The sequence below is a fragment of the Chiloscyllium plagiosum genome, chromosome 6 (genome assembly GCF_004010195.1).
Source record: "Chiloscyllium plagiosum isolate BGI_BamShark_2017 chromosome 6, ASM401019v2, whole genome shotgun sequence".
NCBI classification, from domain to species: domain Eukaryota; kingdom Metazoa; phylum Chordata; class Chondrichthyes; order Orectolobiformes; family Hemiscylliidae; genus Chiloscyllium; species Chiloscyllium plagiosum.
The window spans coordinates 74,083,042-74,107,610 of NC_057715.1; the positions used below are offsets into that span (position 1 = coordinate 74,083,042).

Here is a 24,569-nt window from a genome sequence, read left to right on the forward strand (position 1 = left end):
GTCCTACCTTATTCTTTAGTTTGTCCCTGCCTGCCCTGACTGTTTGTTTAACTCACTCCTTTTTCCAACTATACCAGTCTCAGATTGATCTCTTTCCTCACTATCTCCCTCGGTCCCACCACCCCCCTCCCCCACCTTAGTCAGTTAAATCCTCTTGAATAGCTCTAGTGAATCTCTCTGCCAGTATATTAATCCCCTTCCAATTCAGGTGCATTCCACCTTTCTTGTACCGGTCCCTTCTGCTCCAGAAGAGACTCCAATGATACAAAAATGTGAACCCTTCTCCCATGCACCAGCACCTCAGCCATGCATTCATCTGCTCTACCCTCCTATTCCTACCCTCACTAGCTCGTAGAGGGATATGGGCCAAGTGCTGGCAAATGGGACTAGATTATGTTAGGATATCTGGTCAGCATGGATGAGTTGGACTGAAGGGGCTGTTTCGGTGCTATACATCCCTATGACTCTATATTCCATTGTTAGAACTGCCTTGGATTGTTGATATCCAGAACAACTGATGGACTAGGGAAAGTCGGAACTAAAAACCTTTGCCTAAAAACGTTCATCGATCACACTGTTAAGGGTTACCTCTTGCCTACCATAAGCCAATCATGGATCTCCATTAGTGTCTGGTAAAACTGAGATATTTGTAAATTCAGCAAGATAAATAAGACCAGGCAATTTTCAGGGTACTCTGCATGTACATGCAGTAAAATCTGCATCTTTATGGAGGGGAAGAATGATGAAAGTGCCAGTTGGTGAATTGCAGCTCTAGGGTGATATGGGTGTAAACAATAATTTCCTTTACTTGAGGGAAGCCTGCTTATTTGACAAGCCCTTTGGCCTTCTGCATTTGCGATGTCACATCAATTGGGAAATTTAAGTGCTCCCACACACTAACAAAAAAAAATGCAGCTGTTTGTGACTGATGGTGAGATGCAGGAGAAGTTTCTAACCCAACCCAAGAAAGGGTCAGCAGCTTAAAAGTTCAGAGACTGTGGTTTTGAGTGTTAATAGCAGGGAATATGGATCTAGTGACTGTGGTGCCAAATCTTGTTGCCCCATGGCACATACGTTGGTAACCAATTTCTTGGATGATATGAGTTGCTTTCTACATTATTTCTCCATCATATCCAGAAATGACTTCACAGTCAGTGGGTCATTACCTCTGGGTAAAACCTGCTAGACCTATTCCTCCTGCTTGACGTGTGCTGCACTGTAATTCCTGGCCTCCCCCTTGTATCATGTAGCTCTATACTGCAAATGTGAGAAGGTGCCATCTTGTTTTGCAGGTTTTTTTGCTATGATGCACACACTTTTTATCTAGCATACTGTCTTTCCTCTCTCCTTCAGCCATCCTATCCAATGTCTCTGATGTTTAACTCATCGTGTCCCAAATATCTTCTCTTTCATTCCAATTTTGGCAACATCATCTTTCTCATTGAAGATAGATGCAAAATGCTCATTTGGGACATCCATGTGTAAATCTCATTTTGGATCCCTAACCTGCTTCGCACCCCTATTTTTGACACCCGTGTTCTATGTATATATCTTTTGAAAACTTTTTGATTTCTCTTTTTGTTAGCTATCAGCCTCCTCTCATATTCTTTCTTACTACTTTTATTTGTTTTTGTTGAATTCTCCTTGGAACGTTCCATATTGACCCTTATTCTACATTTTATTATGGCATCTGATATCTGCCATATACTCTCTTTTTTGTGTTTTCCAAATTTTTTTTCATTCAGGAAGCTTTGGATTTGCTTGGCCTATTTTATCCTTTGTGGGAATGTACTTTAATTGTACACAAGCTATTAATTCTTTAAAGATAACCAGTGGGCTTTTGCCTGAAACGTTGATTTCGCTGCTCCTTGGATGCTGCCTAAACTGCTGTGCTCTTCCAGCACCACTAATCCAGAATCTGATTTCCAGCATCTGCAGTCATTGTTTTTACCTCATTTTAACCACTGTTTATGTCTACCAAAGCAGAAAATGCTGGCAAAACTTAACAGGTCTGGCATCATCTGTGGAGAGAAAACAGGGTCAATATTTTCATGCTAGTGACCTTCAGAACTTTTTTTACTTTTCAGTTCTAGATCTGCCTGCCAATTTTAGATCCCTGTTTATCAATAGGACATCTATTCTCACTGCATTTAAATTGTTTTTTTCCACAACTAAATCAATTTTATGTTGGGTCAATCCTTTTTTATACCCAGCTAAACTTTTACTGTAGATTCCTTGGGGGTAGAGACATTGCTGGTCGTTATCTGTGCAGTGTTTGTCACTGATATTATTGAAGAGTACCCAGAAAGTTAATGCCCCACTACCTGTTCCAGGGAACTGAAATTGTTTATTTAGGCCAATGTGGTTTAAAACCACTGTGACTTTACTCATGGATACTCCTACAATTTCTGCACAGCCAAAGCAATCTTAAGAGAACATGTTGTGACCTGGCAACAAAGTTAAAGTTGCCAATTGTACCTGGACCAGTGCTGTGACATCTGACTTGTGTGGTTATTTCATATTAGTGTGATTCGGTCGAGCTGGAGTTTGCTGGAAGGTACTGCTTTTAGATCAGCACCACAAATTTGCTGCAAATCTTGGTGGTTTAGGTGGAAACCCCCAACTCGTGTCTTTTTAATTTTTTTTTTTAAAAAGCAACCTAGACCAGCAACCTGAAGCTCTGTAACCACCAAGGATAGTGGATCAGCCTCGGTTAAGTAGGGTTAGAATGGGCGCCTAGTTCGTTTAGCCGGTACAGACACGACGGGCTAAATGGCCTCTCTCTGTGCTGTAGCTTTTCCATGGTTCCAAGAGGTGAGAGCTGGCCAGGCCCGCAGGGGAGGGGGTGGGGCCACGTTAGCCCTGACTGGTCTCAACGGCTGCAGTGTCGCTGTCCGATTGCTGAGGGGGCTGGAGGAGGAGGAGGAGGAGTGACGCTGTCCTCTAGGGGCGGTGTTCCCGGAGTGTGTCGCTGAATGAAGGAGGAAGCTGTCGTTGGCTGTTGCCAGGGGATCACATGAAGGAGCCTGATATGGGTCTGCTGTTGTGGAGCTAAGTTTAGAATCGGGCTGCAGGTGGAGGGACGATCGGAATGGAGACCGGACAACGCTAATGTCGGGGAAAAAAACGCACATCCGAAAGGGATAACCCGTTCGCATGGTCGCTCCGTCACGATGTGAACCATTTACTTTTATTTTATGAGGTGGACTGTTTATGATTATTATTCCTCCACATTTTCTGTCACTTTTCCGCCCGAAGGCCCCTCCCTCCATGTTAACCCCTTTCACGAAATCTCGCGAGAGTCTGTGAGGAGTCAGTAAAGTTGAACATGGCGTCCAATCTGTTAAAGGTAAGCGGGGCCCCGGCTCGGATCTACTCAGCCCCAAACTCCGGTTGGGCCACCCCGGTCCCGGACAGTTCTGTCTCTCAATGTTAACGCGCCGCGCTCCTCTGCAGCAGTCTCTGATCTGCTTTGCGCACTGGGCTTTGCGGAGGATGAGTGAAATGTGTCGGGTTACCGAGTGTCCCCTATCTTCCCCCAGCCCCCCCACTCACTCACTGACTCACGGCGCGGGCCTGGGGCTCGGGTAATGAACGGCCCGGGGGATCGGGGAGCGTGCAGAGAAAATTCAAAGGCGGAAGATCACTTATGAAAACATGTTCCTTCCAATGTCCCGCAGTCTTCACAGCAGCTCTGTGCTGCCAAAGTGACGACCTGCCTTGCCTTACGGTGGGACGAGTTTATAACCGAACAGATTTATGCTTGTGCGCGTACCATATATATTTCACAAAATTTAACTTGGTTAAACTTTGAGGTATGGCATGTGTTGAACGATGTCCATTTGGAACAGTTAATTCTAGAGCTCCTGACATCTGTGAGTGAGACTCCAATTTGTATCGTAGATTCCTCGATTTTCCTTCCCACGGCGGTGATGCAGTAGGAAGTGAATGTTAACAGCTCACTTGTTAGCAGCTTGCTATGAAGAACTTGGAATGCATAATGTCCAAAAATAACTTTATTTAGCCAGTATAGTACTTTTAAAATATGTTGCTGACGTGATTCGAAATGGTTGGAAAAAGTACGGATAATCCGCATCTTTGGAAAATAGACATTTTGGGTTTCTGTTCTTCACAAGAACTTTAAATTTTGCACACTAATAGGATCAGAAAACTGCTGAATGAGTTGTGCAATGCATTGCAAATAAGGGAAGTGTTAGTGGAATGATATTTCGGTGTTCTTAGAGGTTCCATTTGAATTGTTATGCTGTCGTAACTCTGACCTGTGTACTTCCAGATTTAAAAACAATTGTATCGATGTCGTCCTTGTGGAACTAATAGTTAAATACTTTTATGCATGGAGCCTTTATTGCCTGAATAGTTTCCATTATTAGTCTTGGGTCCTCAAAATGAACTGAGGATGCAAACTGGGTTCTCTCAAAGTTGAATGTTTTATAATGCAATTGTACCTATACATGTACTAAATACTGAAAATATTTCATTTTGTTTCTCATTGAACTTTAAAATATATTTGCATAATGTTTTTGTTTGATACATTCGTCTTTCCAATTTTCTGACATTACTGCTACTGCTAATGCAGTAAATAACGAATTTGTACCTGAAAGTACTTCACATATTATAAAACACAGCATGTTTTATTCTGGCCATGTTCCCATCAGCAGAAGGGAACAGATTTTGTTCCATTTTACACAGACTATAGTGGGCTCATGCACAGTGCTAAAGTAAAAATATGTTAAAATGGATAGAAGGCACAAACTTATTTTAAGTTCTAGTTTCATTACTGTTAAAGTATTGTACATTTACTTATGTCCAGGAACAGGGCATAAGTACTGATACTTGTGATGCTTAGCTGTAGATGAAATATCATGATCCTCACACAAATGAGGAATCCTGGAAAGGCATCTAAGATCCTAGTCTGACAAACCAGGAGAAAGTAAGGACTGCAAATGCTGGAGATCAGAGCTGAAAAATGTGTTGCTGGAAAAGCGCAGCAGGTCAGGCAGCATCCAAGGAGCAGGAGAATCGACGTTTCGGGCATAAGCCCTTCTTCAGGAAGTGAATGACAAAACAACTTTTGTGAACATGATCTTTGTCAGCATTTCTTTCCACAAGTAGGTGTTAAAGTACCTACTCAAGACGGCTCAGGGAATCCCTAATGGACTCCACCTGTAAGTCTCTCGGTTTAACCCAGAGATCGTAGTCAGGAATATAAAACTCTTACAGACAGTTTAGTTTAAATTATAACCTTTATTTACCAATGGCATCAATGTTACAATATAACATAGATACCTACAAGACAGGCTTGAGCTAAGGCTTTTAAAACCATTAGCTGAGTTGCGTTGCCAACTCTTACCACTAAGAGCTCTCTCAAGCTACTCCCCTTATTGCTGCAAACAAGCTGTCTTTATAGAGAAATTGGTACTGAGATTACAAAAACACCATGTCCTTAATCAGATAAGCAGCAATAAAATGGCAAAAGTTTGTAGAGGAAGAGAAACTAATTGACAGGTCTGAGTACATTTACCTAATTAAGCTACATGTACAACAAAAGTGGGAAACCCTGATCAAGCCTGGCCAAATGCCTTAGTTAGATAAGCTCCCTTTTAACAGTACATCATAACAAGAAACTAGTCTAAACTATGTGGAAAACGTCATGAGGTAACCTCACTCACCTAACAAGCCCAGTACCATTGTCCTACAAAATGGCTTTTTAAAGTTTCATCCCAGATTCCCAAAATGCAAATTAAATTCATAACATTCCCAAATCTCAACACCAGAGGGTAACACGCAAATATTCAATCCGTGACAAGCAAATGTACACTCAAATTAGACCACAAAGAGTTAACCTTTCCACCAGCTTCCGTTCTCTCTCCTTCTCTCTTGGTTTCTCGCGCTCTTGGTTTCTCGCGCTCTTGGTTTCTCGCGCTCTTGGTTTCTCGCGCTCTTGGTTTCTCGTGCTCTCTCTCTTGTTTTCTCTCGTTCTCTCTCTCGCTCTCTCTCGCTCTCGTTCTCGCGCGCTCTCGTTTTTGCTCTTGTGCTCTCGCTTTCTCGTGCTCTCTCTCGTTCTCACACACACACATCTTCCAACTTTCTTAGTATCTTAGTTTCAGCCTTTGTGTTTTCAATAGACAATAGGTGCAGGAGTAGGCCATTCTGCCCTTCGAGCCTGCACCACCGTTCAATATGATCATGGCTGATCATCCTTAATCAGTATCCTGTTCCTGTCTTATCTCCATAACCCTTGATTCCACTATCCTTGAGAGCTCTATCCAACTCTTTCTTAAATAAATCCAGAGACTGGGCCTCCACTGCCCTCTGGGGAAGAGCATTCCACACAGCCACCACTCTCTGGGTGAAGAAGTTTCTCCTCATCTCTGTCCTAAGTGGTCTACCCCGTATTTTTAAGCTGTGTCCTCTGGTTCGGCACTCACCCATCAGCGGAAACATGTTTCCTGCCTCCAGAGTGTCCAATCCTTTAATAATCTTATGTCTCAATCAGATCCCCTCTGTCTTCTAAACTCAAGCCTATACAAGCCCAGTCGCTCCAGTCTTTCAGAGTACGTTTTCCTAGCTTGTCAGGGTAATGAGACATTCACATTCCAGAACAGTCAGGATTAGGGAGTTGAGCTTCACAAATTTAAATCTCAGTGTGGTATACGTGAAAATGTATCAGGATTGTTCTATTACGTGCATATTCCACTCAGCTTATTAAATTACAAGTTCTTTTCCTATTGAGTATGAGTTTTGTTAAGAGTCTTCCATATAAACCAGAAACTCAGTTATCCAACATCCAACTGTAAAATATGCACAGCTTCTAGGCCTCTGGGTCAAAAGCAAGTACTGCCACACATTCCACAAGTGAACGAATGTTATCACCTTATTTACATTGATCCATTGGCCATAAGAACAGATATCCTTAATTCTTCTGAACAAATGCTCCCCACACCCCCACCTCAGCTCCACTGTTGTAGACATGGGCATGCCCTCCACCTTGTTTCCTGAAGTCAATAACCAGCTCTTTCATTTTGCTGACACTATCTCTTTCTTGTATTCAGTGTCATAATTGAGATCAAGCCTGTGACAGTGGTGTTGTCAGTGAACTTGTAGATGGAGTTAGGACAAAATTTGGCCACATAGCCGTGCACATACAGGGAGTACAGTAAAGGGCTGAATGTTCAGTCTTGCAGGGCACCAGTGTTGAGGATTGTTGTGGAGGAGGTGCTGTTGCTTTTTCTCACTGGTGGTGGTCTGTGGATCACAAAGTCGAGGATCCAGTTGCAGAGGGTGAAGCGGAGACCTAGGTCTTGCAGTTTGGAGATTAGTTTGTTTGAAATTATACATAATTGACTAATCCATCTTCAATGAGTAGAAGCTTGACTTAAGTATCCATGTAATCCAGATGTTCCAGGGATGAGTGTAGGGCCATGAAATGGCGTCTGCTGTAGATCTGTTGCAATGTTAGGCTAATTGAAAGGGATCAAGGCAGACTGGGAGGCCAGAGCTACGAGCAGTGGCTGTCCTCTGGAAGCACTTGTTTATGGAGGTCAGAGTCACCAAGTGATAGTCATTGAGGGATGATAGTGGTCTTCTTTAAGCAGATGGTGACTTCAGATCATGGTAAGGAGAGGTTAAAGCAAATACTCCTGTCAGTTGATACGAGCAGGATCTGAGTGCTTGGTGGCTGAGGATTCCATTGCCTTTGGTCACTTTTTTTTTAAAATAGATATTTTTATTGAAAAAGAAGATTTTTAAGATTTTTTACAGAATTACAATAATAATACAAACTAGTATATTCCACTTTACAACATAATAATAGCACCAATATGAAATTTGAAAACACTAGCTACTAATCTATTCTACAAACAACCAAAACATAAAATAAGGTATCATACATTACTAACAACAACAAATAGGTAAACAAATAACTAAATTCATACTCAAAATCGATTTACATCAAGTCATAACAAAACCCGTATTTATATGGGATTCCTCCTCCCAGGGTCGACCAAACCAGCCAGGCAAAGGCCCTGGACAATATGGCTGAAATATCTGTTTTAGTATAGTTCAAAAAGGGCTGCTATTCCTATAAAATAATTCCGTTTCTTGGTGCACCATATTCATAAGAAAGTCAAGGGGGATATATTCCATGACTATCCTGTACCAGTTTGAAAGTCCTGGGAGACCTTTGGATACCCAATTCACTAAAATATTTTGCCTTGCACAAAAGGAAAGGATAGTGAATAATTTCCTCTCATATACATCCAAAGAGGGAAATTTGGGTAGCCCAAGAGTAGGGACACTGCGTCCAATCCAATCTCCATACCCAAAATCTTTGTCCAGGCATTCTCTACTCTGTCTCAGTATCTGCGGATCTTATGGCATATCCACAGACAATGCGTAAGAGTACCGACTTCAATTTTAATTTAGGACACATTGGAGATGCTCCAGCCTTGAACTTTGCAAGTCGTTCAAGTGCCATGTGAGCCCTGTGAAATATCTTCAATTGAGTAGCCTGAGTTCTGTTACAGATAGATCTTCCTGGCATTTTCCCAGACATCCTCCCACATTTTTAAGGAGATTTCCAACCTAATTCTTGACTCCAGGTTTTATATAACCGTCCATGTCCTTCGATGCCTTATTGCATAGTAGGTGGTAGAGAATACTGACCGAGGGCGGACCCATCAGCCAAAGCACAATCCTTTCCCTATCCGATTTATAAGGATTGATTATCAGTGTGGTCTTCTTTTATATAAAGTCTTGTATTTGAAAATACCAAAAGAGGTGCCTGCCAGGCGAGCCCGAGGCCCCCTCCAGGAGGAAGAACCCCACCCAAAAGCCATTGAATACAGACCAGAAAAAAATTCACATATTAAAAAAAACTCTTTGAAACAGTTAAATCAGAACAACTAAGAACTACTTCTAAATAAAAATAATAAAGTATATTTAGAGGGAGATTTTCCCCTTGCTCACAGGGGGCACTGCTATCTTCCAATAACCCCGCCATAACCTCTCCCAGCTAGTGCCCTGCCCTCAGCCCAGGCATTACAAAATAAAATAAAATAAATTCCAATATCTTATATAACAGAAGTTAAAAGTGGGCGACACCCCCCCCAACACTATCACCTAGATATACTTAACAAAACAGCTCAAGATAAAAATATGTAAGATTACAAAATTACAATCCCAGCAAGTATTAAGTAACTAAATACGAAAAAAACCTACTCCGAGACATCCTCCAATAATCCGGAGCACCCCCCCCCCCCAGACATCGCATGGAATATTGAATATTTAAGTCCCTCAAACGCTTCTTTGCCTTGTTGAATATCCTCCTCTTGCAGACTGTGACTGGAGAGAAGTCCTGAAACAACATTATCTTGGAGCCCTTCTCCATCATGGCATGCAGATCCTTCCCTAAGACTTTGGAGGCCTCCAGCAGCATTTATTTTTCCCTGTAGTGTTGAAGGCGAACTAGGACTGGGTGGGGGCGCTGGCCCAACCCGGCCTGCGTACAGTGACCCGGTGGGCCTGCTGAACCCGTACCTGGCCCAGCTCCAACTCCAGTTTCAACAGCTGTGGGAACCATTGCTCCAGGAAATCAACAAGCTGGCATTCCTCCTCCCATTCGGGAAGGCCCAGCAACCGAATATTTTTCCAATGACCTCGATTCTCAAGGTCGTCGATATATTCCTCCAGGGTCCAGACTCGCTGCTCCAGAGCCCGGACCTGACCCACAGATGACTCAACAGCAATCTCCGAGGCCATGGCCCGTTGCTCTACCCCTCCGACACGCTGCCCAAGTTTCTCGATCTCTTGGTCATCCTGGACTGGGTCTCCTCGATGGACGCGTCGATCTTCTCTTGGAGATTAACGAACTCCGAAATCAGGCTTGCCTCTGCAGGTAAATCCCCCGAGGCAGCCGCGGACGTCTCTGCTTCTGCAGGAGTGGGAGTCCCTGCCTGTTGCGGACTATGGGAGCCTTTGCCCTTAGTCATTTTTTAAAAAAGCACCAAACTGTTAACGTTATGCAAAATGGACAAGGGTGCTGGGCAAAAACAATTTTAATTAATTTAACAGGTGAAGTGAGGGTGGGCATCCCACTCTACCTGAGTCTTGGGCAGAGCTCTGTAGGCTCAGACCTGCAGGGTCGCCACCATCTTGGATCTCCCTTTGGTCACTTTTGATCTCCATGAGCGTTCTAACATTGAGTTATGAAGTTTTCTTTCTCAGTCATGCAAGAGCCATCATCTGCTGCAGAGACCCAGTTTTCCAAGAGTGATTGCTGGGTCCCTTGCTGAGATATTTGTTTCATCTATAATCTTAGATGAGATGTCGGAGGACTGGAGGTTGGTTAATGTGTTGTCACTATTTAAGAAAGGGATAAGGAAAAGCCAGGGAACTATACATTGGTGAGCCTGACATCAATGGTGGGAAAGTTGTTGCAGGAATCCTGAGGGACAAGATTTACACTTATTTGGAAGGACGAGGACTGAGAAGGGATGGTCAACATGGCTTTATGTTTGGGAAATCATGGCTCATAACTTGATTGAATTTTTCAAAGAAGTAACAAAGAGGATTGATAAGGGCAGAGTGGTGTGGACTTCAGTGAGGCATTTGGCAAGGTTCTTCGTGATAGACTGGTTACCAATGTTAGATCACGTGGAATACAGGAGAACTAGCCATTTGGATACAGAACCAGTTCAGAGATAGAAGATGGAGGGTGGTGATGGTGGGCTGCTTTTCAGGCTGGAGGCCTGTGACAAGTGATGTGCCAAAGGATCAGTGCTGGGCCCACTGCTTTTTGTCCTTTATGTAAACGATTTGGATGTGAACATAGATATAGTTGGTAAGTTTGCATACGACGCCAAAATTGGACAGCGAAGAAGGTTACCCCTGAGTACAATGGGATCTTGGTCAGATGGACCAATAGGCTAATGAATGGCAGATGGAGATTAATTTAGATGAATGTGAGGTACTGCACTTTGGAAAGGCAAAACTGGGCAGGACTTCTACACAAAATGGTAAGGTCCCGTCGGGTGTTGCTGACCAAAGAGACCTTGCGCGTGCAGGTTCATAGTTCCTTGAAAATGGAGTCGCAGGTAAATAGGATAGTGAAAAAGGCGTTTGGTTTGCTTTCCTTCATTGGTCAGAGTATTGAGTATAGGAGTTGGGCGGTCATGTTCCAGCTATATAGGATGTTGGTTTGACCACTGTTGGAATATTGTCTGCATTTCTGTTTTTTTTCTTTTAGGAAGGATGTTGTGAAACTTAAAAGGGTTTGGAAAAGATTTATAAAGATTTTGCCAGAGTTGTAGGATTTGAGCAGTAGGGAGAGGCTGAATAGGCTGGGCCTGTTTTCCCTGGATCGTCTGAGGCTGAGTAGTGACCTTAAGAGGTTTATTAAATCTTGAGGGGTAGATAGACAAGGTATTTTCCTTTGGATGGGAGAGTCCACAACAAGAGGGAAAAGATTTTAAAAGGACCTAAGGGACAATATTTTCACACAGAAAATGATGTGTGTATGGAATGAGCTACCAGAGGAAGTGGTGAAGGATGGTACAGCATTTAAAAGGCATCTGGATGGGTGTATGAATAGGAATGGTTTACAGGGAAATGGGCCAAATGGTGGCAAATTAGACTAGATTAATTTATGATAGTGATCGGAATGGATGAGTTGGACTATAAGGTCTCTGTTTCTGTGCTGTAAGTCTCTATGACTAATGCCAATATGCTTCTCCTTGATGCACTAAAGATCTATTATAGCTTGTATATTGTACTCCATGCATGTCACTTGGCTTCTCAGCAGTGTGCAAAACTTTATATATAAAGTTAGTCTGAATGTCAGCTGGTAATCATCCCCTCTGACCATGTCATGCAGGCATTCATTTTGAAAAATTCAAAATTTTGTTTTACATTGTTTTGACAGTAACGTCTTCACAACTAATCAGATCGGTTATAAAATTCATCTATTAAAGCTTCAGACCAGCTCAGCTTATGCATTAAATAAACACAATTTAAACATCAAAACTTTTCAGTAATAGAAGTAAGTTTAATTAATTGTAACACTATGGATATAGTATAAATGTAAATGGTAGATAAGTATTGAAACTTTCAATCAGTCACAATGCAGCACACACAGCAATTTGACTTGCGTGCCAGATGACTGTTAGATGTGATGCTGGAATAAAACAGAATTAGTGATTGAAAATAATGGGATTATTGGCATTCATTTTAAGTGGAGGATGTGTGTCAACAACGTCTGAAATCTGCATATACGTGGTCAAATATGGAAATCTGAATGTTGCATTTAGAGTTAACTTCCTTAAAGCATGTTATTAAAATCCCTGCTGATGAATTTACAATTCAAAGGCATTAAATTCCTGCAAAGGTTCAAACTTGCATATCTGCTCACTAGTTTTGTAACAAGCACAGATGCAAAAGTTGAGAATTGTATTTTCTGCACCTAGCATGCCTAGAAATTCACTATCTACTATTGAACACTTCACCTGGCCCTGAAAAAAATGAGTTTACAAGAATTGAATTTTGTATCTTTGGGAGGAAATTAGTATTTCAGTTTGACTACTTCTGTCTGCCCTCAGTTCTCCCTTAATCCCACCTGTGTTTCACAATCACTACCATTTATTTTGTTTATTATTCAAATATTTTATATTTGGAATCTGCATGGATAGAAGAGATATAAACTGACACATTTTGATTTACTTTTATGAAAAGAGGGTTTTCTTATGCTGGCTTTTAAAATGTAATTTTAACCTTGTATCATCATCACTAAAGTTGCTTTGTGGAAGACATTGGACTAGATTAATTTATGATAGTGATCGGAATGGATTAGTGATAATGATTAGTGATATTGAAATTCTATTTTTTAAGCATTGCCCAAGAAATAAATTTTAAAACACATTGTAATATGGAGTTATAGAGTATAAATATTTCTAGCACATTGTACAGCTGAGGTATAAATTCTAAATTGGGTGAAAGGAACAGAGTAAAACTATAAGCACAGTGGTTTGTCATGTTATCAGATTTTCCAAATTATCAACTAACAGCTTTGCATGGTGGAGACTACAATTTTAAAAAGAGCTTAAACTCTGATTAGTTAACTATAATTTATAGATTTTTTTAAATCAAACTACTCAAACAAGTTATAACTCATCTGGGAAAGATAGGGCATAAATCCAAACCTTCAAGCTCAGAGGTAGGGACGCTACCACTGTCATAAGAATCCTTACTAGAATATGCAATTAACTGATGTTAGAGGGTTGTACACTCATCCATGGAACATCTAGATAACAACAACTCCATCTTCAACGTCATATTCTCCACCATAATCTCAAAATTCAGAGACCTAGGTCTCTGAACTGCCTTTTGGAGCGGGATCCCCAGCTTACTGATCCATAGACCACAATCAACGAAGATAGACAACAGCACCTCCTCTACGATAACCCTCAACACTAGAGGCCCCTCAAGGATTTGTTCTCAGTCCCCTAATGTACTCCCTATACACCCATGACTGTGTAGCCAAATTCCAGTTTTTGGCCCATATCCCACATAGATGTGACAGTCAAGAAAGCACAATAATGCCTCATCTTTCTCAGGCAGCTTAGGAAATTTGGCATCTCCATAAGCACCCTCACCAACTTTTACAGATGCACCATAGAAAGCATACTATCGGGGTGCATAACGGCCTGTTATGACAAGTGCTCTGCTCATGACCATATGAAACTACAGAAAGATGTGTGCACAGCCCAGGCCATTACGGATGCCAGCCTCCCATCCATGGACTCCATTTACACTTCTCCTTGTGGTGGAAAGGCTGCCATGATCTTCAAAGACCCCTCCCACCCCAGTAATGTTTGCTTCGCATCTCTTCCTTCAGACAGAAGATACAGAAGCTTGAACACATGCGCCAACACGTTCAAGATCAGCTTCTTCTCTGCCGTTGTTAGACTACTGAATGGACCTCCCTTACTTCAAATAATGTTGATGTTGATTTTGCTTTCCATACCTTCTGTGCAGTTGTAACCCGTATGCCTCGCTCTGTCTAAGCACCTATGATCTGTATCTCCCTGTTTGCTATGATCTGCCTGTGCTGCAAAACAAAGCTTTTCACTGTAACGAGGCACATGTGACCACAATAAATCAAATCAAAGGATGAATGCTCCCTTTAGACAACTTGGCAACCCATTGCTAGCTGACCAGCTGCCATCTATGAAGTTCAATTTAAAACAGAAAGTTGCTGCAATATGCTTCAGACAGGTGTGAGGGAAACTGATGTTAGTCCAATGAAAGAAAGATTAGGAGAGAGAAACAAAAGTAGGACCAAAGACCTAAGATTTTAGGGAAAATTTGAAGTGTGAATTGGAGAGGTAAAGTGGTTAGGGTAAGGAATTCCAGACAGTGAGACCCGTTTGGCTGAAGACAAGCAGAGCTTGGGGTTTTTACAGGTCACTAAGATTGTGAATGGTCTCATTCAGCCTAAAAAGTATCTATATTTGGTAAATGGAGTTGGTAACTAGTGTATGAACCAGGCCCATGGCCTGTAAACTACTGCTTTGTTTGGATAAATAAAAATTATAATCTGAAATAAAAACAGATCCCTGGAGAAAAACAGCAGGTCTGGCAGCATCTAAGGAGGTAAAGAAAATTTTACTTTTGTTATTTGGAATTTCCAGCATGTGTAATTTTTTGATTTATTTTAAATATCATAATCTGGATTGTAATGTAAATCTTTATTCCAATGCATTTTTACTATTTATGGTAACTTGCAGTTATCCAGACTGAATTTATTACGTTTTGGTACAACAAACAAGGGTAGTGCATTGAGTAGTAAAACAAAGGAACCTAGAGGTGTGGGTACATAATTCTTTGAATTTTTGCTATAAATTCTGTGTCCTATGATCTTATACTTCATAGCCACCTGACGAAGGAGCAGCACTCTGAAAGCTAGTGCTTCCAAATAAACCTGTTGGACTATAACCTGGTGTTGTGTGATTTTTAACTTAATTCTTTGAAATTTGACTCACATAGACCAGGTGGTTAAAAAGGCATTTGGAATGCTTGCCTTCATTGTTTAGTCCTTTGGATAAGGATTTGGGAAGCCATGTTGAGGTTGTACAGGATATTGGTGTGGCCTCTTCTGGAATACTGTGTCCATTTCTGGTCGCCCAGTTTTAGGAAGGATATTATCAAGCTGGAATGGTTCAGAAGAGATTTCCCAAGATGTTGCCAGGTATGGAAGGTTTGCATTATAAAGAAACGCTGAATGTTTTCACTGGAGCGTAGGAGGTCAGAAAGCAATCTGATAGAGTTAATGGTGGTTGCCTTTTCCCTAGGATGGGGGAATTTCAAGACTAGGGGGCACATTTTTAAGGTGAGAGGAGAAAGATTTAAAAAGACATGAGGCAAATTTTTTACACAGTAGTTCGCATGTGGAATGAGCTTCGTGTGAAAGTGGTGGATGTGGGTACAATTAGTGTTTAAAAGACATTTTGATAGATGCATGAATGGGAAAGGTTTGCTGGGATGTGGGCCAGGATCAGGTCGGTGGAGCTAGTTTACTTTGGATTATGTTTGGCATGACTGGTTGGACCGAAGGATCTGTTTCCATGCCGTATGAATCTGTGACTCTTAAGTATTGAAATAAGTTGGTGCACTGATATTAATGTCTTAATTAATGCTGGTTCCTACTCATCATGTTAATTTCTTTCAGAATAAAGGTTCCCTTCAGTTTGAGGATAAATGGGACCACATGCGCCCCATTGTTCTAAAGCTGTTACGGCAGGAATCTGTGACAAAGCAGCAATGGTTCGACTTATTTTCGTAAGTATCTGAATTACTTAAAAATGTTAGGACACTTTTGTTCAATAGGGTGCACTGTTGCCTGCCATGATGGCTCAACCATGATCTCAGCCAATATTTTCAGTGAACAAATTATCTTGAAGGTTGATGAGATTGCAAGTGAGACTTGAATGCAAATGCTGTAGCTGTCCCTGGACATCAACTATTGTGATGAGGCTCATTGCCTTGGTGATTAAATGAAGAAAAGCCTGCAGTTTAGACTATGAATTTAAATTTTGTGGAGACAAGAAAAGTAGTTAATTTCCTAAAATCCATGAACCAAGATAGGTTGGGTAGAAATGACAAACAATAAAAGCAAGAAGTCACTTGTGGGAGTGAAGGTCCCCAAATAATACTGCATGGTAGGGTAGAGCGCAAAGGAAGAAATAATAAGAGCTTGTCAGAAAGTCAGACAGATAATCATGGGAGATGTTAATCTACTGGATCGGAAATGTTGGACAGCAAAGCTAACCTAAATGAGGAATTTTGTAGAACGTTTTCAGGATAGTTTCTTAGACACCTGCTCTAGAGTTGAGCAGAGAGGAGGCTACATTTGATATGGTATTATCTAATGAGATAGTATTAATGAACTCCTAATGAAGGTACCCTTAGACAGCAGTGACTATAATATAATTAAACTTTATAATCAGTTTGAGGGACAGAGTAGTGAATCTGACCATTTTTAAAGGGAAGTTGATATAATGGCAATTATGAAGGCTTGAAAGCAGAATTGGCTGAAGTCAGTTGGCAAATTAGGTTAAAGGATAGGGTAGTGGAGATGCAGTAACCGACATTTAAAGGCACATCTCAGAATACACAGAATAGATACATTCCAACGAGCAAGAAAAAAATTCCAAGGTATAGACCCACAGAACATTGTTTAGGCCACTTTTGGAATACTGCATTCAATTCTGGTTTCCCTGTTTTAGGAAATATGTTGTTAAACTTGAAAGGGTTTAGAAGGATGTTGCCAGTGATGAAGGGGTTGAGCTACAGGGAGAGCCTATAGGCTGAGGCTATTTTCTCTGGAGGATCGGAGGCTGAGGGGTGACCTTATAGAGGTTTATAAGGTCATGAGCAGCATGGATAGCATGAATAGTCAACATCTTTTCACCAGGATAGAGGTGTCCAAAATAAGAGGGCATAAATTTAGGATGAGAGGGAAAAGATTAAAAGGCACCTAAGGAGCAATATCTTCACAGAGACGCTGGTGCGCGTATGGAGTGAACTGCCAGAGGAAGTGATGGAGGCTGGTAGAGTTACAACATTTAAAAGGCATCTGGATGGGTATATGAATAGGAATGGTTTAGAGGGATATAGGCCAAATGCTTGCAAATGAGAGTAAAATAATTAAGGATATCTGGTCAGCATGGACGACTTGAACCAGAGGGTCTGTTTCTGTGCTATATATCTCTATGATTCCAAGACAATCTGGTTTACTAGAAATATTAAAGACAGGTATTAACCTACAAGAGAAAACATACAATTGTACAAAGACAGGTGGCAGATCAGATGATTGGGTGGAATATTAAAAAAATGCAAACAGCCAACACAAAAATTATAGAGTCATAGGATTGTACAGCATGGAAACAGACCCTTCAGTCCAACCCGTCCATACCGACCAAATATCCCAACCCAATCTAGTCCCACCTGCCAGCACCCAGCCCATATCCCTCCAAACCCTTCCTATTCATATACATATCCAAATAATGTTGCAATTGTACCAGCCTCCACCACATCCTCTGGCAGCTCATTCCATACATGTACCACCCTCTGCGTGAAAAGGTTGCCCCTGAGGTCTCTTTTATCTCTTTCCCCTCTCACCCTAAACCTATGCCCTCTAGTTCTGGACTCCCCGACCCCAGGGAAAAGACTTTGTCTATTTATCCTATCCATGCCCCTCATAATTTTGTAAACCTCTATAAGTTCTTCACTATCCTATCTACCTGCGACTCCACTTTCAAGGAGCTATGAACCTGCACTCCAAGGTCTCTTTGTTCAGCAACACTCCCTAGGACCTTACCATTAAGTGTATAAGTCCTGCTAAGATTTGCTTTCCCAAGATGCAGCACCTCGCATTTATCTGAATTAAACTCCATCTGCCACTTCTCAGCCCATTGGCCCATCTGGTCCAGATTCTGTTGTAATCTGAGGTAACCCTCTTCACTGTCCACTACACCTCCAGTTTTGATAAAGAAGAAAATATTTAGAATAAGAGAGAAAGCTAGCCAGGAATATAAAAACAGTAAACATTCTATCAATATTTAAAGAAGAAAACTGTTAACCAAGTTAGCTTTGGAAAGTGAGACTGGAGAATTAGTAATGGAAAATAAAGAAGTGACAGAAAAAGATCAGGTATTTTTAATCCGTCTTGATTATAGAGGGTACAAGTAACATCCCAGAAGCAGTGATAAATCAGGAAATGAATAGGAGGGAGGGACTCAAGAAAATTACATTCACCAAAGAAGTGGTACTCAGCAAATTGTTGGAGCTGTGGATTGATATGTGTCCATATTCTAATGAATGTCATCCTGAGGTCTCACAAGCAGGAGTTGGTGAGCTAGTTGATGTACAGGCTTTGATTTTCCAAAGTTTCCTAGGCTCTGGACGGTTCCACTAGATTGGATGGTTACAGAAAGCAGGAAACTAATTGACTAGTTAGTTTAACATCTATCATAGGGAAAATGTTAGTAACGGTTATTAGTTTACAGCAGGCCACTCGATTAAGCTCAAGGGCCAAGTATGGTTTTATGAAAGGGAAATAATATTTGACCTGTCGTTTGGAGTTAGAGAGTCTTAGAGGTAAACAGCACGGAAACAGACCGTTTGATCCAACTCATCCATGCCAACCAGATATGTTAAATTAATCTAGTCCCATTTTCCAGCATTTGGCCCATATCCCTCTTAAACCCTTCCTATTCATATACACATCCAGATGCCTTCTAAATGTTGTAATTGTACCAGCCTCCACCACTTCCTGTGGCTGCTCATTCCATACACCCACCACCTTCTGTGTGGAAAAAGTTGCACCTTAGGTCCCTTTTAATCTTTCCCCTCTCACCTTAAACCTATGCCCTCTAGTTCTGGACTCCCCCATCCCAGGGAAAAGACCTTGTGTATTTACCCTATCTATGCCTGTCATGATTTAAAAACCTTTATAAGGTCACTCATCAGCCTCCAACACTCCAGCGAAAACAACCTCTACCTACTGCTCAAACCCTGGCAACATCCTTGTAAATCTTTTCTGAACCCTTCTTCTTATAGGAGGAAGACTAGAATTGCGCACAATATTCCAGAAGTGGTCTAATCAATGTTCTGTACAGCCACAACATGACCTTCCAACTCGTATATTCAATGCTTTGACCGATAAGGGAAAGTGTACTAAACACCTTCTTCACTATCCTATCTACCTGATACTCCACTTTCAAGGAGCTATGAACCTGCACTCCAAGGTCTCTCTGTTCAGAAACACTCCCCAGGACCTTACCATTAAGTATATAAGTCCTACCCTGATTTACCTTTTCAACATTTAGCACCTCACATTTATCTAAATTAAACTCCAACTGCCACTCCTTGGAGTTCTTGAGGTAATGTGTCATGGATAAGGGGGAACTGGTGAATGTATTGTACCTAGATTTCCAGGAAACATTTGATAAGATGTCACATTGAAGTTCATTGCAGGAAATAAAATCTCATGGTTTAGCATACTGGCAGGGAGAGAAGATTGGCAAGCCAGCAGGAATAGTGAGTGATCGTAGATGGATTGTTTTTAGGTTGGCAAGATATAACAAATAGTGTACCTCAGGCATTAGTGTTGGGAGCAATTTAGATGTTACTTAGATAAAGGGGCAATTGTTAAATTTGCTGATGACACCGATCAGTAGGAATGTAAGTTGTGAAAAGGACAGGAGGCTACAAAAAGATATCGCTAAGTTAGGTGAGAGGCCAAATGGAGTATAATTTGGAGAAATGTGAATTGTCCATTTTGGCAGAAAGAGTTTTTTTAATTACCTAAATGATGGGAGATTGCAGTCCTTTGAGATGTGGAATGACTTGCATATCCTTGTGCATGAATTCAAAGATATTACTGTTTAGGTACAACAAGTAATGAGGAAAACCAATAGGATGTTACCATTTATCATGAAGGAAATTGAAAGCAAAAGACAGGCTAGTATTGCTGGAGTTTAGAAGAGCAAGAGATTGAAAAATCAAGATACCAAGTGATCTTGACTTAGTGATCGCAAAGACGGTGTTTTCTTTTATTGGAAAATCTAGAATTACGGGTGACTACTTAAATCCCCGTTTAAATAGACAATACCCAATTTTTTTTCCCCCAAGGGTCATGAATTATTGGAACTCTTCCATAAAAGTTGGTAGAAGCAGAATCCCTGAATATTTTAAGACAGAGATAGATACATCCTTAAGCAAGGGAATGAAAGGGTATTCCAGGTTAGTTGGAATGCGAATTTGAGGTTACAGTCCAATCAGCCAAGATCTTATTGAAGGTGGAGGAAGCTCGAGGGACTGAATGACCTATTCCTATTTCACATGTTTGTATATTTGTTTTTACTGTGGAACTTTTAAAGTTTAATTCCTCTGATCCCTTGGTGTAACAACATTTGGCCCAGTACAGCAGAGTTCCTGGCATGTGACATTGCTATAGTGCAAATAATAAAAAAAGGGCCCTGTGGCATATTACCAATAGACAGATGTTTGGTATGTTTCCTTTTACTTTTGATTGGAACCCTGAAAGTGGAATGAACCTGAATTTAGATTGTTACCTCTTGTCTACACCAGCTTTATGTAAAATAACATGAGAGGAAAATTATCCCTATTGTTTTGATTAGTGTTTTCCATAGTCTATTTAAAATGAATTAAGACTGAATATCTATTGCCTTCATTAAAGAATTCTGGCAGACTTTCTAACAAAAGTATACAAAAAAAACCCCAGATTATTGAATTACAGTGAAGTTTAAGTATGAGTCTTAATGCAATTTCGCATTTCAGATACTGAGAACCCTCAATGGTTTGTTTGTTTTTGTGCTGTGACATCCTCAGAATCCCTGAACCTTACAATACATTTCAAGCTAGTCTATAATTTTAACAAATTTAGTGAATCAATTTGATACTACTCCATTTGGAAACAGTGCAGGATTATTTGATTTTATTTGTACTCAATCAGCCCACTGATTCAGCTATGCTTAAATAAGATTCAGATTATTTATATTTTGTTGTTCATTCTATACATATTAAACAAATTACTTCAAAGAACGTTGTGGTTTACTTCTGTCGGAGTTGGTGTCTCTTGTAAAATTTCACATTGTAAATATTGTTGTTTTCTCATAGAGATGTTCATGCTGTCTGTCTGTGGGATGATAAGGGCCCAGCAAAAATTCATCAAGCTCTGAAAGAAGATATTCTAGATTTTATCAAACAAGCTCAAGCTGTAAGTCAGAATTTTTCTTAAAGAAGTATTTATGTATTGAATTTTTTGTTAACTATACTGAAATACATAGCTATCACAAGCAGAATATGAAATTTGGGAATTTGTTGTAGATGGACAAAGAGGTGCTGCTTCTAACCTCCAAAAATTGGGAATTGTGCTACAGGGAATATTTAACATACCGCTAACGTGCACTAAGATCGGCACTTAATTTAAAGATGCATTGCTATAAGCTACGGTGATTGAATAATAGATAATATAATCAAAGAACAAAAGCAAATTTATACAGGAATGGCCCAATGTGGATGGTGTGCAGCAACTATAGCATTTGTGGAGCGCACTACAATTCCAGAAAACTGAACATGAACGTATGAATTAAGAGAATGAGTAGACTGTTTGTCTCCTTCATGTCTGTTCCATCATTGAAAATATCATGAGTGATCTGATTTTGGCCTCCACTCCACAGACCTGTCTACCCACTGGTAGTCTTTAGTCAAAGAAAACTCTGGACTTAGGCAAAAATATTCAATAACTTTATCTTGGCCACACTGAGTAAGATTTTCAACTCAGAGAAAAACAATATTTCTTTTCATCTTAGTCTTAAATGGGAGACTCCTTTACTTCTAAGCTGTCCCCTAGTTTTCTTCCCTCTCTCAAGGCGAATCATCATTTCAGCATCTATCCTTGTCAAAACCATCTCCTAAATTCCAATTGATAAAGACTCCAATTGTCCAACCTTTCTTCATAAAATGATGCCCCCATCCCAAGTACTAGTCAAGTTAACCTTCTTTGAACAGCCTCTAACATACTTGTATCCTTTCTTAAATATGGAGACCAAAACTATATACAGTATTCCAGATTCCAGAACACCAATACCCTACACCAACGGTTCTCAACCTTTTGTATCTTGCATGCTACCAAACAACTTATCAAAAACCCTGCCCCACCATGTTGTAAACAAAACCCTGCTTTTTAAAAAGTTTTTTTTATGTTTGCATTTTAGTATTGTGTTAACCATTACTGGAAATGTTTAAGGACATTAAAATTCTAATGATTTTGCTGCAAGTTTACCAAATTTCTCTTTATTGTTGAATTGTTTTAAAAAAAAAGTTATTTAGTCATTAGTGAGAAACCTCTGGTTGTATTTCATTGATAAACAAGTGAATTCTTGAAGTCTTACCACATCCTACTGGTTGCAACATAACGTATCTACATTTTTATTCCATTCCTCTTACGATAAATGACAATGTTCCATTTACCTTCAATATCATTTGCAGCAAATTGTAATTGTGCTAGGGCACCAGATCTCTTTTTCTTGTTCTGTAATCTCTTTCCATTTAAATAATATGCTGCCTTTCTATTCTATTTACTAAATATCACATTTTCCCACATTATACCCCTCTTGCCACTCACTTAAATTGTCTACATTATTGAGCAGAATTCAGGTAGAAAAGTAAGTTTTATAAAAAAATACCTATTTTTGTATCATAATCAAACTTAGCAACGTATGCATTAGGTTCCTTCATTGTCACTAATTGTTAAGGTACGTTTCCAGCACTGATCTCTGAGGCACTCCATTTGTTGCATCCTGCTAACCTGAAAATGTTCCATTTATGTCTACTTTGTTTCCTGGTTAATTAACTAATCCTCTATCCTTGCAGAATGCTATCCCAATGGCATGAGTTCTTATTTTGGTGAGCAACATTTGATGCAGCAACTGGTCAAATTACTTCTGTAAATCTTGAGTATAGCACATCCCCAAGTTCCCTTGTATCTGTGTAGATCATAACTTCCCGAAATAACGTGACTAAAATTACCCATTCACGAACCCATATTGACTCTGTCTGGTTACATCCACAGAAGTTGTCTGCATCTCCAGGAACATCAGTTAAGAGTTACTCTGCTTCAGTCTAAGGTGTAGATGCTGCCAGGACTTAGCAATTTGGGAAAGGAAGAGTTACCTGAACAGTTTTATCTAGACACAGGTTGTGGTCTCATCCAGAGTAGTATGGATCTGATTTGTTGCGGAAGTGGGTTCTGCAGATGCTGGAGATTACAGTCAAGATCAGGGTTCATCAAGGCTTTTGCCCGAAACATTGATTTTCCTGCTCCTTCAATGCTGCCTGATCTGCTGTGCTTTTCCAGCATGGATCTGATTTATGGCCAGAAGCAGGAGGTGTAACTGAGTCAAGCAGATAAGGGAATAAGCGAGCAACAGTAGCCATTGTGAAGCTGCGTAGGTCCTTATCCAATAGCTATATGTATGGATGACAACAAATCTGCAGGGTAAATGAGAAAACTGACAAGGCACATTGGTACAAACAGTGCCATTTACATGAGATGAATACAAAGGAATGCATTGGTATTAACTGATGGTATTGTTAGGGCTGAATATTGATTTTAGACACTCTATCAAATTTCTTCTCAAATCTATCCTTAAGGAGACAAACCGTAACTCCGTGTAGTTGAAATCCCTCATCCCTAGAAAATTCCTCTAAATTGTACGTCTTCTTTTAAATGCTTTGCATCCTTACTTTGTGTGATGCCAAGAATTAGATATTTTTACAGCAATGCATTGTCAGTAGTGAAGTGCTGCAAGAATCAGTGCTGGGGCAACAAAGGTTGATTACTGGTATGAGAGGATTGTGCATTGAGGAGAGAATGACTTTATTCTGGAGGTTAATTGAGAAGTAATTTCATTGGTGTACACCAGATTCTCAAACGGCTTGAAAGGACCATCTACTGAGAGGCATTTGAGGCCTGTAATTAGGGTGCATAGCCTTAGGATAAGGGGATGGCTATTTTGAACTAAGGTGAAGGTTCTGAATATCCCTACACAGGTGGCAGCAGATGTTTAGCTTTTGAATATATTCAAGACTGAGATGTTTGGTCTCATAAAAGAATAAGAGGATATGGGGACTCTGCAGTTGAGTAGAATTATAGGCACAGATCAGCTACTATCTTATTAACTATTGGGATGCACGCAGGGACCTCTCTGCCTTGCCCCTATTTCTTATATTGTTCAGATACAAATATCACAAGTTAGTCTCTTAATTTGAAATTGTGAAAATTGAACAATAACAACAATGTATCACGTGCCCATTTTGTTACATTGCATCATATAGAATTGACTTGGTGCTGTTCAAATCTCATTTAATCACATTTTGAAATGATGAATGATTTAGATTTTTGTATGTACAGATCTACTACAACTATAAATGAAATAATTCCACAGATGCCGATATTCTGTCAGCAA

General features: G+C 40.3%; 1 protein-coding gene across 1 annotated transcript in view; it reads left to right on the top strand.

Moving 5' to 3' along the window:
* The first annotated feature begins 2,959 nt into the window (after positions 1-2,959).
* Positions 2,960-24,569, top strand: part of LOC122550706 (cullin-5) — a 73,754-nt gene continuing 52,144 nt past the window's right edge. Inside the window, exons 1-3 of the mRNA XM_043691842.1 lie at positions 2,960-3,349; positions 15,743-15,852; positions 21,217-21,316. Coding sequence (XP_043547777.1) covers positions 3,329-3,349; positions 15,743-15,852; positions 21,217-21,316 — 231 coding nt within the window. The 5' untranslated portion in view covers positions 2,960-3,328. The remainder of the gene's footprint in view (positions 3,350-15,742; positions 15,853-21,216; positions 21,317-24,569) is intronic.